Below are 17,498 nucleotides of genomic sequence, written 5' to 3' on the forward strand. Positions count from 1 at the left end.
CGCGCCGCCCGCCCCTCCCCCACTTCCGGCGTCTCCTAGCGACGGCCGGGGCGGGGGCCAGGATGCGCGCGGGAGTCCGGTGCGGTTAACCCTTCGGCCCTCTGTGCGCGCCGGGCGCTCGGGGAGTGCCCCGCGCGGCCTTTGTTAACCGGGCGGGAGCGCGCTGCTCGGCGCCCTCCGCCGGCGCCCGCTGCGGCTCCCCTCCGCGCTGTCCTTCGCTGGCCCCGAACCTCCGCGGGAGGCCCTCGGCCTGCTCCTGACCACCGCAGGCCGGAGGCGATGACAGCCCCGGGCCGTTGGCTGTGAAAGATCACACCTCTTCAGCTCGGGCGTAAAGTTCTCGAAACTTGGCCCCTGAGTTCGTTTTCCTCTTTATCTTGACCTCATCCTCTGGGTTTGAGCGTCCACTGCGGTGACCGCATCCCCTCGTTCCTGCGCCGCCGCCGGGCGCGCTTACCTGCCCACCCCACCAAGCCCGTGGACCCCGCTGGGTTCGCCCCCATTCCGTTCGCCCCAGTGCTATTCCGTGGATAAAATGATGTGAAAACACCTTGTAAATGTTAACCACTAGTAAAAAATGCAAGGCAGATCATTTGGATCTTGCAGATTTGTAATTCTGTTCTTACTCTGCGGACCCTGTATCTTCTTTCCTAAGTCTGACCACCCTATACAGTGTAGTCTTGAAAAACTAAATCCCCTGACAACTTCTGAGGTAGTGAGCCATGAGCTTTAGTTTATTTCTAGGGCAGAAAGTCAAGGTTGACTCCAGGGAATACCATCTTAGATTAGACCAGGTCTATGGCTTCAACACTTGTTCTTGCCCTCGCAAATGTATCCTGTTTTCAGATGATAAGAAAAACTATTAGACCATCTCAAAAAGTAATTTAAATACACATTGCAAGTTTCTGGAGCAGACCTTAATGTTACTGGCTTTATGATACGTACCTTAGCAAAATCTATGATTGCCACTGAAAATGTTGGCCTAGTACTACTGGTTTTATTCTCAACCACTTTAAACATTCCCTGTATTAGTGGCTCTCAAGAGTGAGAAGCTTATTAAAAATAAAAACTGCAGGGTCATATCCTAGAGGCTCATTAGACAGCAGGAATGATAGAATTGGGGTAGTTAAATGCCACATCAGCTTGCTTCAAGGAATAAGACATCAATAACCAAGTGACTAAAACATTACCTCAAACTTTTCTTTCAGACTCAACTTCAATGGATAAAAACCTCAAGTTTAAGAAGCCCACCAGGTGAGTTAAAGGGTGGACAGAATCTTCTCCCAGCCCCCACTTGGTTCCCACCAGCATCCTTTCACATACTGCTTAGCAGTTGGCCCAATAAACGCATTTCACTGGGAGATGATTCATCATCCTGGTAATTACGAAGGGTGGAGTCTAGCACTTTTATTTGTAACAACCTCTGTGACCTTCTTTAATATAAAAGATGAAGGGTTAAGCTCAGGACAGCGTTCTCATTGTGGGTTGGAATCACCTGCAGAGCTTACTAAAACAAACTGCTGGGCCCACCCTGGGAGTGCCTGATTCAGTTGGTCTGGCCCAGCTTCTGTTTCTAACAAGTTCACAGGTGACGCCCATGAGACGCCCTTCTGCCCATGAGGAGCTGTGAAGCCGAAGTCTGGGGGCTGGAAATCTCAACTCAGAGTGGCTTTTACCACTAAGCAGATCCAGACATTCGTGGACACTTTCACTGCCACCAAAATTGATTTAAAAAAAAAAGGAAACAACTACAAAAGCTCTAAAAGGGGACATAATTCTTTGAATCAAAGATACAAGTGAGTAACTCATGCAGATCCTCCAGCAGTTACCCGTACTTGTGTAACTGGATGAAGGTACCTGAAATCTGCTCATTTGGACAACTTTTCAGCTGAACCGTCATACTAACATACAGTTAGGACCTCAGAAAATGACCATGATGATGGCAGTGCACACTTCAGGTGAACTTCTCCATATAGACACACATAAATAAGCACACTCGGGATGAGAGTTGGAGCACAGCAGTTGACCCACTGCTTGTGACAAGTGTTCATATCAAAGCACTGATCTGAACCCTGACTGCTTCACTTCCAGTGCAGCTCCCTGCTAATGCACCTGGGAAAGCAGTGGAAAATGGTCCAAGTGCTGGGTTCCTGCTGTCCATAGGGAGACCAGGATGGAGTTCCTGGCTTCTGCCTGGCCCAGACCTGCTCATAGCTACAATCTGGGCAGTGAATCAGTGGGTAGAAGATCTCTGTCTCTCCCTCTCTACCACTCTGCCTTTCAAAAAAAAAAAAAAAATCAATCTAAAAGTAAACAAATTCAGCCGGCGCTACAGCCCAATAGGTTAATCCTCTGCCTACAGCGTTGGCACCCCGGGTTCCAGTCCCGGTTGGGGCGCCAGATTCTGTCCCGGTTGCTCCTCTTACTGTCCAGCTCTCTGCTGTGGCCCGGGAAGGCAGTGGAGGATGGCCCAAGTGCTTGGCCCTGCACCCACATGGGAGACCAGGAGAAGCTCCTGGCTTCAGATCAGCGCAGTGCGCCAGCCGCAGCAGCCATTGGGGGGGTGAACCAATGGAAAAGGAAGACCTTTCTCTCTGTCTCTCACTGTCCACTCTGCCTTCAAACAAACAAAAAAAAAAAGTAAACAAACTCATTACCTTTGAGTCAAGCCACATTTCAAGGCCTCTAGTATAAGAATTTTTTAAAAAGACTATTTATTTGAGAGGTGGCGTTACAGAGAGAGAGAGAGAGAAACAGAAAGGTCTCTGCTGGTTCACTCCCTAAATGACCGCAATGATCGGAGATCCGGCTGATCCGGAGCTAGGAGCCAGGGTGCAAGGCCCCAAGCACTTGGGCCATCTGCTGCTGCTCTCCTAGGCCACAGCGGAGAACTGGATCAGAAAAGCAGCAGCTGGGACATAAACCAGCCCCCACATGGGATGCCGGTGCCACAGGCAGAGACTTAGCTTACTATGCCACAGCACTGGCCCCAAGAAGTGTTTTTTTAATTTTTATTTATTTGGGTGAGCTTTTGGCAACAGCATATCAGAGTGCCTGAATTCAAATCCCAGCTCTGCATCCAATCCAGTTTCCTGCTGATATACACCCTGGAAACCAGGTAATGGCTCAAGTACCCAGGTCCTTGCCACCCATGTGTAGACCCAGATTGATTTCTGGGCTCCTGGTTTCAGCCTGGCCCAGCTCTGGCTGTTTCAAGTTTTTAGGAAGTGAACCAGTCCATGGAAGATCTCCTTGTCTCTCTCTCTTTTTTTTTTTTTTTTTTTTTTGAAAGGCAGAGTTACAGAGGAAAAGCAGAGCAGCTAGCACTCAAACTGGCACTGCAGGCGGTAGTTGTACCTGCTATGCCACAGTGTCGGCCCATGTCTCTGACATTCCAATAAAGGAAAAATAAAAAAAAAATTTTAAAGTATGTATTTATTTGAAAGGCAGAGAGATAAGATAAAGAACTCCCATTCTCTAGTTCATTCTCCAAATGCCAGCAATGGCCAGGGCTGGACTGACACCAAAGCCAGGAGTCTGGAGGTTAATCCAGGTCTCCCACATGAGTGATAGAAAACCAATTACTTGAGTCATCACTACTATCTCCCAAAGTCTGCATTACCAGGAAGCTGGAGTCGGGAGCCAGAGCCAGAGCTGGGTATTGAATCCACTTAGATATGGGACCAACTGCTAGGACAAACACCAGAAGATTTTTAATTGTACCTCATATGTCTAATTGTATCTAATATGTCCACTTATGAGTTTGTGAGGATATATAATCCAAATTTGTTCCAGTGTTTTAAAATTATTAGCTCCTTCTAATCCATGTAAGATTAAGCATCTCACCTTTAAAATCTTTTTTTTTTTTTTGACAGGCAGAGTGGACAGTGAGAGAGAGAGACAGAGAGAAAGGTCTTCCTTTGCCGTTGGTTCACCCTCCAATGGCCGCCGCGGCCAGCGCGCTGCAGCCGGCGCACCGCGCTGATCCGATGGCAGGAGCCAGGAGCCAGGTGCTTTTCCTGGTCTCCCATGGGGTGCAGGGCCCAAGCACCTGGGCCATCCTCCACTGCACTCCCTGGCCACAGCAGAGGGCTGGCCTGGAAGAGGGGCAACCGGGACATAATCCGGCGCCCCGACCGGGACTAGAACCCGCTAGGCGGAGGATTAGCCTATTGAGCCGCGGCGCCGGCCCTAAGCATCTCACCTTTAAATTCATTACTTTTGTATGTGTGGGGAGCAGCCCGGACTGGACTGAGTTACTGGAATTAAGACTTATTCTATGCATCTGCTCTCCCACAATATGGCGCTGGGAGAGAAGTAAACAGCTTCTGCACAGCTGCCTCCAGTTCAACCAATAAACTGTAGGACTTGCTACTGATTGGAGGAGAGCGGAGTACTCGGCGTGTGGGCAGCCGAGTTAGGATTGGCGGAGGAGGACTATAAAGGAGGAGAGAGACGGCACGCACCAGGAACATCTAAGGGGAACATCTGAAGGAACACCTGTGCAGCCCCCGAGAGAGCCGGCCGGCGGAGTGCCGCTCCCCTGCGGAAGTGGGGAATGTGGCCAGGGGGAACTGCCCTTCCACGGAGGTGGAAGGGATAGTAGCCAACCCGGGAAGAACCAGCAGCAAACCCGGGGAGGGCCGAGCAGACGAAAGAACAGCGCAGGGTCCTGTGTCGTTCCTCCACGAAGAGGGGGAGCGACAGTATGTGATTAAATAGTTCCTGCTTTTCTCATATAACTGGTTAAGTAATCATTTTTCATAAGTCACAAAGCCATCTCCAATATAAGAACAAGATGCTGTTCACTTCAGTTTCAAAACAGGTCAGGGGCCAGTGTTATGGTTGCAGCTGGTTGAACCACATCTTGCCACACTGGCATCTCATCTCATAGTGCTGGCCGGAATACCAGCTGCCCCACTTCAGATCTAGCTCCCTGCTAATGCTCCTGGTAATTCAATGGAAGATGGCCCAAGTACTTGGGCCTCTGCCATCCACATGAGAGAGCTGGATAGAGTTCTTGGTGTCTGTCTTTGGCCTGGCCCAGCCCTAGATGTTGCAGGCATTTAGGGATGAACTAGTACATAGAAGATCTGTTTCTCTTTCAAATAAATAAATTTTAACTAAGATAAAATAAAATTTAAAAATGTTTAAAAGCTAGAAACAAAGAATATCCAGGACATTTCTGAAAAAGAATAATCAAGGAGAAAACTTGTTCTAAATAATAAAAGTGCATAAAGTAAAATTAATGGTTATCAAGGGAACAGAATAAAAAGTCTATCAATTCTAATAAATGTAAGAATTAAATGATTGAGGTAAAATTTCAAATCAAAGAGAAACAGTGCTAGAATGACTGCATAACAGTTGGAAAAAAATAAGTTAGATGATACAAAAATAAATATTACATAAATTGAAGATTTAAAGTCTAAAAGAAAATTATGTAAATAGGAAACACTGGAATGGAGATGGCCTTTTTAGATTCTATTGGGGAAAGTGGTAAATAAAAATTTTAAATTACTATATAAAGATAGCACAAATAGTTGAGAACACAATCAGCAAAAAGTCTGATGTTTAAATGGTTAATTTTTTAAAAAATATTTATTTGAAAGGCAGATCTATAGAGAGGGAGAAACAGGGAGAGAGAGAGAGAGATCTTTCATCTGCTGGTTCACTCCACTAATAGTCTCAGTGGCCAGGGCTGGGTCAGGCCAAAGACAGGAGTCCAGAACTCAATACAGGTCTCCACGCTGTTGGCAGAAGCCATTTCCTGCTGCCTTTCCCAGGTGCATTAACAGGTAGCTGGATCGGAAGAGGAGTAGCTGGGATTTGCAACGGTGCTCACAAGGGATGGCTTAACCCACTATGCCACAATGCTGACCACTAATACAGTTAATACAAACAGAATATATTAGTGGAACTTAGAAATCAAATGTGCAATAGAGAAATGGACATGAATAGGCAAATTTATAAAATAAATACAAATAGGTTGATAAACGTGATAAAAATGTTCAATAACACCAATAATCAGTGGCATTACTGACCTATCAGATTCACAGAGTACAAAGAATGACAATACCAATCATACATAGTACTTATGATTATAATGTGGCATTGTCTTTCACAATGGTAATTGACAAATATATCCAGTGTTTAAAGTAATTTTATGTGGCCTCTTGGAAAGAAAGGAGCAGGGCAGAAAAAAAAAATGTGATGTTTTGAAATGGTGGAGAACACTGACTTTAACTGCACCTAAAATATACCAGTAGAGCTTCTTCCTTCCTCCTCCACGGGAATTAACAATGTGTTTCTCACGGTTTTCCGTCAACTACTTCTATTATCTAAATGTCTACCCCTAAGAATAAGTGAGTGATTCATATCACTGAACTATTTCGTAGGGTCTTATGCTGTTTCAGGAAAAGATTCCATTTTACTTTTCAGAAGAAAAATCTTGTCCAATTAATAAGTAAGAATTTCACGGGTGAAATGGGACTGAAATCTATAGTGTACCTGAATGTTTTGCAACTTTAATAAATATGCATATCAGAAGATCATTTTCCTTTTTTAGAAAAAGCTGGGTGTCTTTTCATTGTGCATTGTGTAAAGAATTCTAAGCCATTCTGGAAAGGTTTAAATCACTTAAAGACAAATTATAAGTGAGACATATATGGATATTTGCAAGAACAACTAGCATAAAACATGTAAGTAGAGCCATCAAAAACCACTGAGTCACAGCACCAGGCTGTGTATGCTCGGATGCTTCCAGAGCCCAACACTATAGGCTGCAGCATAGTCATACAGAGGTGCTTAGAGGTGCTCTATGCTTAGGGTAGAATGCTTTGCAGACATCATCGTGAAATACTGAATAATCTTATCTTTAAATCTGTTTTGTAAATGAAGTCCAATGGAACCATGGAATATACACTAGGGACTTGGAGCACACAGACTCTGGTGCCTCCCCTACCAGGTTCTCAGAGACCAGCTCCCTGTGCCTTGGTGCCTTGCCAGCCTCCCTCTCCTCACTCCTCCTCAAGGCATAGCTGCCTCTGCCCAGAGAAGTAATCCGATTGCACTGGCAGGAGATGGGGTGAGGGAGGTGCATTCTCCTTGGTCACCCCCAGCCCTCTGCGGGAGCCACCAAGCAAGCCGAAGAGGGCTGGGGTCCTGTAAGCCGTCTGTAAGCCTTAAGGTGCAGAAGGAAGCAGTCATCCCTGCTGGGGGCTGGCAGCACCAGGTGACAGGGCAGGCCTCTCGAGCCTGATTCAGGTCAGGAGGGGTCCCAGTACAGGACACTTCAGTCCCTTGGGGGTCTCATCCACCATAGGTTGAAAGGGTTGGTGAAGGAGAAAAGGAGACTGACATCTTGCCCCAGCCAAGGCCCTATATTTTCATTCAGCACTGAACCCCACAAATAATGTCTCTGACCCCAATCATGCCTCTTGAATAAAAATAAACCAAGCACTTTAAAAACATCTTATCATGATTGATGGGACATGTCTTTTTAAGGGTTTTGCCTTAGGAAGGTACTATCCCAAGTCTTACAGTTACCAATAGCATATTATACTAATTTAGACAGTTCTTGTTTTAGGAGGCCTTTTCTTCTTCTTCTTCTTCTTCTTTTTTTTTTTTTTTTTGACAGACAGAGTGTACAGTGAGAGAGAGAGACAGAGAGAAAGGTCTTCCTTTGCCGTTGGTTCACCCTCCAATGGCCGCCGCGGCTGGCGCACCGCACTGATCCGATGGCAGGAGCCAGGTACTTATCCTGGTCTCCCATGGGGTGCAGGGCCCAAGCACTTGGGCCATCCTCCACTGCACTCCCTGGCCACAGCAGAGAGCTGGCCTGGAAGAGGGGCAACCGGGACAGAATCTGGCGCCCCAACCGGGACTAGAACCCGGTGTGCCGGTGCCACAAGGCGGAGGATTAGCCTAGTGAGCCGCGGCGCCAGCCTAGGAGGCCTTTTCTTTTGTACCTAACACTTCCTTTAGAGAATTAGATGAAACCAAAAGGAAATATTTTTTTCTAATTTTTCATGTAGTTTGATTTATTTGAAGAGAAAGAAAAAGAGCACCCCAATCTGCTGGTTCACTCCCCAGTTGTGCACAATGGCTGGGGCTTGGCCACACCAAAGCCAGGAATTAGGAATTCAATCTAGGTCTATCCTATGGATGGCAGGAATCCAACTACTTGAGGCATCATGGGATATGGGTGTCCCAAGTGCTATGCTAAATGTCTAGCCTGGAAATCATATTCTGAACAAGTAAAATGAAATTTAAGAAAACACTGACAGGACCAGCACTGTGGTGTAGCGGGTAAAGCTGCCGCATCCCCTATGGGTGTCGGTTCGAGTCCCAGCTGCTCCATTTCCAATTCAGCTCTCTGCTATGGCCTGAGAAAGCAGCAGAAGACGGCCCAAGTCCTTGGTTCCCTGCACCTGCATGGGAAGAAGCTACTGACTCCTGGCTTTGGATCAGTGTAGCTCTGGCCATTGCGGCCATCTGGGGAGTGAACCAGCAGATAGAAGACTCTCTCCCTCTGCCTCTCTGTAATTCTGCCTTTCAAATAAATAAATCTATTAAAAAAAAAAAAACACTGAAATCATGCTACACAGCAAAAAAAGCTTTGGACAGGGAGTTAGCATAAACAAGTAGTAAGTGCCAAGGCCAATTCTCATGTAAAATAACCTCCCTCACCTTTGACTTCTTCCTTTTAAAGGAGAATGGATTAGAAAATATCTATGGATTCTCTTAAATGTTCTATAACATTGTACAGTCTATTAAGATTTAAGTAAATCAAAGTCAACAAATCAATAGATCATACTTGATTAGATCCATCCTGAGGGATTCTTAAGTTAAAATAAATCATTATTTTTTAAATCTAAGCTACAGAGTAATTAACATCGAAAACATTAACAAACATAGCTCTTTAGCAAGCTTCTCAAAGTTTCAGGCACCTATGTTAAAAGTTCAGGGGCCAGCACCGTGGTGTGGTGGGTAAAGCTGCCACTTGCAGTGCCAGCATCCCATATGGGCACCTGTTCAAGTCCCAGCTGCTCCACTTCCCATACAGCTCTCTACTATGGCCTGAGAAAGCAGCAGCAGATGGCCCAAGTCCTTGGGCCCCTACATCTGTGTGGGAGACCTGGAAGAAGCTCCTGGCTTCTGGCTTCAGATCGGCACAGCCCCAGCCACTCCAGTGAACCAGATGAAAGATTCTCATTCTTTCTTACTCTTTCTCTCTCGCTCTCTGATCTCTCTCTCTCTCTGCCTCTGCCTCTCTGTAACTCGGCCTTTCAAATAAAATAAATCTTAAAAAAAAATTCATAAATAAGAGCCATGGTTATTCTTACTAAAAGGTACCAGTGGCTACCCCCTTACTCCACTGCATTCGTATAACCAGAATTGAGGATGAAAGTGCTTTTCTCTTAAACTGTGGGTCTCCAGAATCCTGCTCCTCTTCTCCTGGTCCCTAACAGGCAAAATGAAGTTTGAGAGACACAGGTATGAGAAAAGGGGCAAGAAGATGCAAGGAGGTATGGTAAAAGTATCTCGCTAGAACTGTTGGACTTCAGCACAGGCCAGAAGCAGCCCCCGGGTTTGTCACTGTGCCCATGCGTGCCATGGTAGAGAGGTGTCTCGTGGTTCTGAGTCATCCTGTGATATCAACTCAGGATTAGATTTAGAAGATACCAGAGGCTGGATCAGTTTTAAGATTAACCAGATTTGGTTCGGAATTCAGCAAACTTTCTAGGGCCATCCTATAAATCCTTTAGATAAAACAGAAGCACACACAGAAGAGATTCCAGGTTTTACATGAATTTCTTCTTGGCTTTGAAGTCATTTCAATCTCCTTTCAAAAAGAGAACAAGGTGACATTTACCTTTGTGGGATCACCATGCTACAGAACTGCCCAATGCTTGGTTTGTATTTTCCAAAATTATATACTTTCTGCAGGGCACCATCCAGATAGAAATATATCACAGTGCTCAAATCTTGTGATTAGACCCTATATTGGAAAAGATGAAAATCTCAAGGAGACATAAAATTTATACACACATTAAGAAAGGTTGTCATGGCAACTTTGCTTGAAGATACATATTTTTAAATCTAAGTAAATTTAGCATTCAAAACACATTTGCATCTCCCTCAAATGTTCTGTATCAAGAACATTTTAAAAAATTACTTTCAAATTCTTCCTGAATCTACACTTTCTTGAAAGCCTAACGAAATCCTGTGAATATAACAGCAGCATACTTAAGCACATGTTTTGAGAAGACCGTCTATGAGAAAGGTTCAAAGTGAAATCCTAATTATACTACTCATCTTCTCTCAAAAGCCCTACCAAGACTTCTCCCTCTAAAACTTTAAATTGTGAGCATCTACATCTCCTAAAAAAACCACATAATCTACACAGTCCTTTTAAGCTGACAACCTTGCAACTTGACAAATAATGAATATTAAACATACAAATGACTAGGCAACAGGTGTGGTTCAGGTACTTGTTCAGGAAACCCAATTGAGTTCCTGGCTACTAGCTTCAGTCTGGCCCTACTCTGGCTGTTGCCAAGCATTTACGGGATGAATCAAAGGGTGGGAGATCTCTCTTTCAAATTAAAAAACCTTTTTTTCAAGTTCTCCAGTATTTGTAATCATCATTAGTGTTGACAGTTTTCCTTGATAAGTTACCTCAGTTAAGTATCCTGCTCATACAATGAAAATATTGGTTTGACCCCCAACAATTCCTTATTGCTTCTTGCCCCACTACCCGGAATTGAAGCCTCCTGTGTTCTTTGCCATGTAGTCAGCTACAAGTTACTTCCTATGTTCCTTTGAGACACTAACCTCATGGATCCTTGAGTTAGTTCCAAACCTAGGAACCAGAGTGCTCTAGGTAAAAGAAGGATTTTAAAGCTTTGGACATGAAATGTGGGGCTCTTTCTCATCAGGTAAAGTCCAGAAGACAGAACATGGAAATGATGCCATTATCTATTTCGCTCAATGCTGTGCCCAGCATAGCATCTCGTACAAGTTTCTGACAACTGGATTCCACCTGGGTAGGAATAGAAAAGTAAAGAAATGGTTGGACGAGAGTCAGCAGAGGTAGAAGGTGCTGTGCTGACAGAGCTAAGGGAGAGAATGGTGAATTCAGATGGTCTGCTTCTAAGACTGCAGGTCATTCTTAGGCTAGAATATCTCTGGACCAGGCACAGACAACGAAACTAGCTAAGACAGCTCTTTCTTAAAACTCCTTGTCTGTAAATCATGTTGACAAAATGTTTTTTGTACTAGCAAACACTACTTAAATAAAACACCGGTTTCATGGAACATTTTTTTATAGGTGTTATTGGAGAAAAGGGTGCCTTCATCAAATTCACTTGGAATATTCAGCTTAACCATGGTAACTTCTCAGCACTTCCAATGGCAATATGTATTCTAAATATCTGAATAAGAATATAGTATGGAGAATCTAAAAACGAATATGGATTAGGAAGTTTGTTCCAGAATCTCTCACAGGATAGTTTTCCATGAGATACATACTAGGAAATAATCCTCTTAACTACCCTGTTAAAAAAAAAAAAAACAAAAAACAACAAAAAAAAAAACTATTTTAAACAGTTCCTGGGGCCGGCGCCGTGGCGTAGTGGGTAAAGCCGCCACTTGCAGTGCTGGCATCCCATAAGGGTGCCGGTTCGAAGTCGCGGCTGTTCTACTTCCAATCCAGCTCTTTGCTATGGCCTAGGAAAGCAGTGAAAGATGGCCCAAGTCCTTGGGACCCTACACCCACGTGGGAGACCCGGAAGAAACTCCTGGCTTCGAATCGGCGCAGCTTCCACTGTTGCGACCAATTGAGGAATGAACCATTGGACAGAGGACCTCTCTCTCTCTCTCTCTCTCTCTCTCTCTCCCCCCCCTTCTCTCTCTGACTTTCAAATACATAAATAAATCTTTAAAAAAAATTTCCTGGTTCAATGATAAGCTGGGGATAAAATATAGAAGGGATAAGTGACTCCTTGCTTACCAACTGTTTTGGTGGATACGGTGTATAACTAGACTATTACTAATCTATGTTCACACCTAACACTGTGTTGCAAGCATCACTGTAAGAGAACTGCACATCACTTTAAATACTCCCAACAATAGGATACTCAACAAATCACAAAGTACTGTTACAAGTAGTTGACTATCTGGACTTTTTTGTTCACTGTTAAGCAATTTCAATTCTAAGTGCTTTACTCCACATACACAGAAGACCCCAATAAAGATTTCATTCCTTTATTCAGAAATATTTGCTGATTGCCTACTTTGGAAACAGATACTTTGTTACTTTATTTATGATATAGTTACAATGGTGAAGTAAAAAGGTTTCAATCCATACTATCATGTGGTTAAATTAAAATACTTTGTAAGCATTCTAAATGTAAATACAATTACCAAATAGTGGTAAAATTAAGGTCACCACTCTCAACTTATTTATTTATGGCATTCTACCACATGATATAACAAGACTCATTCCCAGTCTCAAGAAAGACAGCCTCCAGACTGCAGACCAATTAAACGGGGAGAGGAACTGAAGAAATGTCACAACTCACCTGTCTATTGCCTGGACATTTTATTAAGTGGCCCACAACTCAAGTTTTACAATTATCAGTTTATAAAATTCTACAAACCAGAGATTAAAATTAAAATTTACTCATATTTTAGAGCTTTATTCCTTTAAAAAGTATTCACTGAAGCCCTTGTGAAGTAAAAACAAAATGAAGTTACAAAGAAAAATGTTTTACATTTATTAAGTGTAAAGTAGATCATACTGTTAAGAATATAATAAATATATAGGAAATAGGAAAAACATTAAACAGGTGTACAACATGGTTGGGTTGGCAGTATTCTCTTCCTTATTATTTGAGAGGCAGGGAGAGAGAAAGTGAGACAGAAAAAGAGTGCACTCTCATTTATTGATTTGCTCCCCAAATGCTTCCAACAGCCAGAACTGGGCCGACGCTAGAGCTAGGACCTCGATCACTTGAACCTCCACCCCACAGGTTCTGCATTAGAAAGACGCTGTGCAGGCTGGTACCAGGCCCAAGCACGCAGATATGGGACACGGGCATCACAGACACTAGGCCAAACGCCATTTTTTTTCTTTTTTTAAAAAAATATTTTATTTATTTGAGAGGCAGAATTACAGAGAGAGAGAGGGAGAGACAGAGAGAAAGGTCTCCCATTTGCTGGTTCACTCTCTAAATGGGCATAATGGCTGGACCTGGGCCAATCCAAAGCCAGGAGCCAATGCCTACTCCAGGTTTCCCACGTGGGCACAGGGGCCCAAACACTTAGGCCATCTTCCACTGCTTTCCCGGGCCATGGTGAAGAGCTGGATCAGAAGAGCACCTGGGACACGAATGAGCTTACTAAGTCACAGAGCCAGTTCCTTCCTTTTCCTTTTAAAAATTTCTGTCCTTGGGGCAGGCATTATGGTATAACAGGTAAGGCTATATGGATGGTGGCTCATATCCTAGCTGCTTCACTTTCAATCCAGCTCTCTGCTAATGGCGTGAGAAAGCAGAAGAAGATGGCCCAAGTGCTTGGGGCCCTGCCGCCCATGTGGTAGACTAGCTCCTGGCTCCTGGCTCCTGGCTTTGGCCTGGTCCAGCCCTGGCCATGCAGCCATCTAGGGAGCAAACCAGCAGAAGATCTCTCTGTCTCTCCCACTCTCTCTAACTGTGCCTTTCAAATAAATAAAAAATAAATCTTAAAAAAAAATAAATGCAATGACTTTCAACAGCCTTTGTCTCAAAAAACTATAGTTTTTTGTTTTTGTTTTCTTGTGCAAACAGTTGAACTCTGCTTAATATAAAGTTGGTTTTCTGTATATAAAGTTAATTGAAAATGGAAAAAAAATTTCCTTCCTTTAAAATAATTAAAATTTACCAATAAACCCCACGGAAGAGATTAAGATAATCTGAAGTTTAGGTCTTAATGCTTATTTTTTGTATTCTGTATTTAGTTATCTTTGTTTACATTCTCCTAGCAGGAATGAATAACTGTTAGTTGGTCAGTGAACCTCCTGTTATGCTCTAAGAACTAAATGTGATCTGTATACAAAGGAATTGGTTCATAGCAAATTCACCCCAGCCCCTGTTCTTCTTTCAGGTTACTGCCAGTGTCAGTGTCATCCCTGTTGTGTCAGTGCAGGGCACTCACATCGGCCCACTGCAACACCGTCCTAAGCCGTCTGGACTGATTTCCTCTGACTGCAGCAGTAACAGTAACGGCTTTGTTCTTCTAGCCTCCCAGCTCTTTCCGCTTCTGCCTTAATCATTAGTCGTGGTAACGTAGCAAACAGCCACAGTACGGCTCAGAAGAAAATGAAGGTCACCATGATCAATTTCTTGACATGATAGAAGTCTGCCCTTGAAAACGGCATCCATTCCTCTCTCAGGTTATCTTTCCATTGCTACTAAATGACTCCTACCCGACTCTGTAATGCTGCTGGTGACACCCTCGGTTTTATACCTCAAACTGTTTCTGAAGAAGTTTTCAATCTGCCAACCACATGAGAACACAGGCATAACTAGGTTAACAGTGCTTTTTCTGGACTTAGAGAAAAAAATAAAGAGAGTTACAAGAAAGAATCTTAAAATGTTTGCCCCAGAGTCTATAAACACCCCTACAAAGTTTTAATAACAATTCTTTTTTTTTCATGGTTTATTTATTTGAAAGGCATACTGACAGTTGTGAGAGGGATAGACAGAGAGAAAGAAAGAGGAAGAGACAGATGGGAAGAAGAGATCCATGGGTGCACTCATCAAATGCCCACAGTGCCTAGGGCTAGGCCAGAGCCAGGAACTCCATCAGATCTCCCATATGGGTGGCAGGAATCCAAGCCAGGGGTTGGATGCTCTACATATATAAAACCATAGAAAATGACAGAGCGTGGGTGGAGGTTTGGTGCCGCGGGTTAAACTGCCACTTGGGACACCTGAATTAACTCACATTGCACTGCTGGGTTCCAGTCCCCACACAGCTTCTTGCTAAATGCACACTGGGAGGCAGCAGATGATGGCTCAAGTACTTGGGCCCCTGCGACCCACATGGGAGACCTGGAGGAGCTCTCTTTCTCTTTCTACCTCCCCACCTTCAGTCTGCCTTCAGCAGGTGAAAATATACATTAAAAAGAAAATAAAATGATAGGTGCAAAGGGACAGATTTAGCAATGGGCTTTTTTAGAAACATGAAAATATAACTAAGAAAAAAATTTCACTTAAAGTGCTGACATTTAATTACGCTATAAATTATTTCTTCAGAAATAAAGTCTGCATCACATTAGTCAAGTTCTATGTTAACTGGGCATACTTATGTCTAAAATGTAAGCCAGTTAACCATAACCATAAACATAGCATGAAATAACTAGGGTAGATTCTTGAAACTAAAAGCTAAAACTAAAAATGAAATTCAGCAGTATTAAAAATAGGCTCACTTGCAAACAATTCTCATATTTTTCCTCTCTGTTTGCACTTGGCATATCAGAGGACTTCAACAAGTTCATAGAGAAATTGAATAAAAAAGTAAGTTTATTTTTCTGCAAGAGAGTTTTTAAATCCATGAACAATTTTTTTCATAATATACATTTTTCAGGAACTTTTGGGGAATATCCTTCATATTTCCTTCAGTTTAAAAATTTATTAAATTCATAAATAATGAGGGCTGGTGGAATGGCATAATGGGTTAAGTTGCTGCCTGCAATACTTGCATCCCATATGGGAGCTGGTTTTTGTCCTGGCTGCTCTACTTCCTATCCAGCTCCCTGCTAATGTGCCTGGGAAAGCATCAGAGGATAGCTCAAGTGCTTTGGCCCCTGCACCCATGTGAGAAACCTAGAAGAAACTCCTGGCTCCTGCCTTCATCCTGGCCTAGTTCTGGCTGTTGAGGTCATGTGGGGAGGGAACCAACAAAATGGAAGATCTCTCTCTCTCTCTCTCTCTCTTTCTCTGCTACTACTGCCTCTCCCTTTCTGTAACTCTGCCTTTCAAATAAATAAAATAATCTTTTTTAAAATTTCATAAATAGTATAGTAAGAATAACTGGATTAAAATACAATGCTATCAATAAAGTATCAAACATAAATATTATTGGTGCTTAAAATTTAACTTTGAACATACTTAAAATATTCTTGAAATAGCCCTAATAATTCTTTGCCTAAACACTTTTCATTTATTTATTTTTTATTTATTTATTTGAAAGTCAGTTACAGAGAGAAAGAGAGAGCGAGCTTAACCCACCGTGCTACAGTGCCAGACCCAATTAAACATCTTTTCTAAAAGCGTACTGGTCATTTCATCCTACAAAAGCTGTTTATTGTATCTTTTTTTAAAAAAGATTTATTTGTTTATTTGAAAGTCAGAGTTACAAAGAGAGAGGGAGAAATAGAAACAGAGAGATATTCCATCCACAGGTTCATTTTCCAAATGGCTGCAACCACCAGGGCTGAGCCAGGCCGAAGCCAGGAGCCACGAGCTTCTTCAAGTAATTAGGCCATCTTCCATTGCTTTCCCAGATGCGTTAGCAAGGAGCGTGATTGAAAGTGGAACAGCCAGGACTTGAACCAGCAACCATATGAGATGCCAGCACTGTAGACGGCAGCTTAACCTGCTAAGCCACAGCACCAGCCCCTCAGACTTCTTAAGTATGTCTTTTGCCATCCTTTTATTTCCCTGTCTGGCCAAAGTGAAGCCAGTCAAAAACTGGGAGTCCAGAACTCAATCCAGGTTTCCTATGTAAGTGGCAGGGACCTAATGACCTGAGCCATCACCCGTTGCCTCTGAGGGTGAATATTAGCAAGAAGCTGGCATCAGCAGTGGAGTCAGAATGTGAATCTAAGCATTGCAATACGGGATATGGGCGTCCCAACTGGGGTCTTATTTGTTCCACTCCATTAAAAAAGTAAAGACATTCATTTTAGAGATGAAACTAGGAAAAAGAAGATGAAAATAATAGCATAAAAAGGGATGAAAAATTAAAAGTAAATGCTTCTACTAAAATTTTCAATATATTGGTATAGACATTATAAATGTTTATCATGCAATTAAGACAAACTGATATATAAAAATCAAATTTACATAATAAAGTACTAATAGGTGTTTATATTACAAAATGATTCTTGGTTTATGAAAGGACTCAATACAAATTTTCTAAATGGTTATTTTCCTCATTCTATTTAACAAAGATTTTAAATGCATAAAAGTTTAGTATCTCTTTGAGACAGTGATCCAAGCTTCTTCCCTTGATGACGTTACCAGTTCATACTTTGTTTCAATAACTTGTCCCTCCACGGGAAGTAGGTGCAGCCTCCTCACCAACACACTCAGAAGTACAGTGCTCACCATATACGCAAACCTAGTGGGGAAGAAAATTAACTCATTATTAAAGATGAAAAATTATTCTTCTCTTATACATGTTGCTCACAGTCATCAACAGTGATTATCAAAATTCTAAGATCTGCCATT

The 17,498-nt window shown here is 42.9% G+C and overlaps 1 protein-coding gene and 1 long non-coding RNA gene across 3 annotated transcripts in view; one reads left to right on the plus strand and one right to left on the minus strand.

Moving 5' to 3' along the window:
• Positions 1–218: 218 nt before the first annotated feature.
• On the plus strand, positions 219–14,354 carry LOC103348859 (uncharacterized). The gene is made up of 3 exons (XR_001793632.3): positions 219–358; positions 1,209–1,254; positions 14,146–14,354. It is a non-coding gene; the product is annotated as an uncharacterized lncRNA (long non-coding RNA).
• Positions 12,254–17,498, minus strand: part of CYP20A1 (cytochrome P450 family 20 subfamily A member 1) — a 65,066-nt gene continuing 59,821 nt past the window's right edge. The window contains exon 13 of one of the 2 annotated variants that reach the window (XM_002712554.5): positions 12,254–17,388. In XM_002712554.5, coding sequence (XP_002712600.2) covers positions 17,238–17,388 — 151 coding nt within the window. In that variant the 3' untranslated portion in view covers positions 12,254–17,237. The remainder of the gene's footprint in view (positions 17,389–17,498) is intronic. The other variant, XM_051848291.2, reaches the window with a different exon arrangement.

The sequence above is a fragment of the Oryctolagus cuniculus genome, chromosome 3 (assembly GCF_964237555.1).
Source record: "Oryctolagus cuniculus chromosome 3, mOryCun1.1, whole genome shotgun sequence".
In the NCBI taxonomy this organism is placed as follows: domain Eukaryota; kingdom Metazoa; phylum Chordata; class Mammalia; order Lagomorpha; family Leporidae; genus Oryctolagus; species Oryctolagus cuniculus.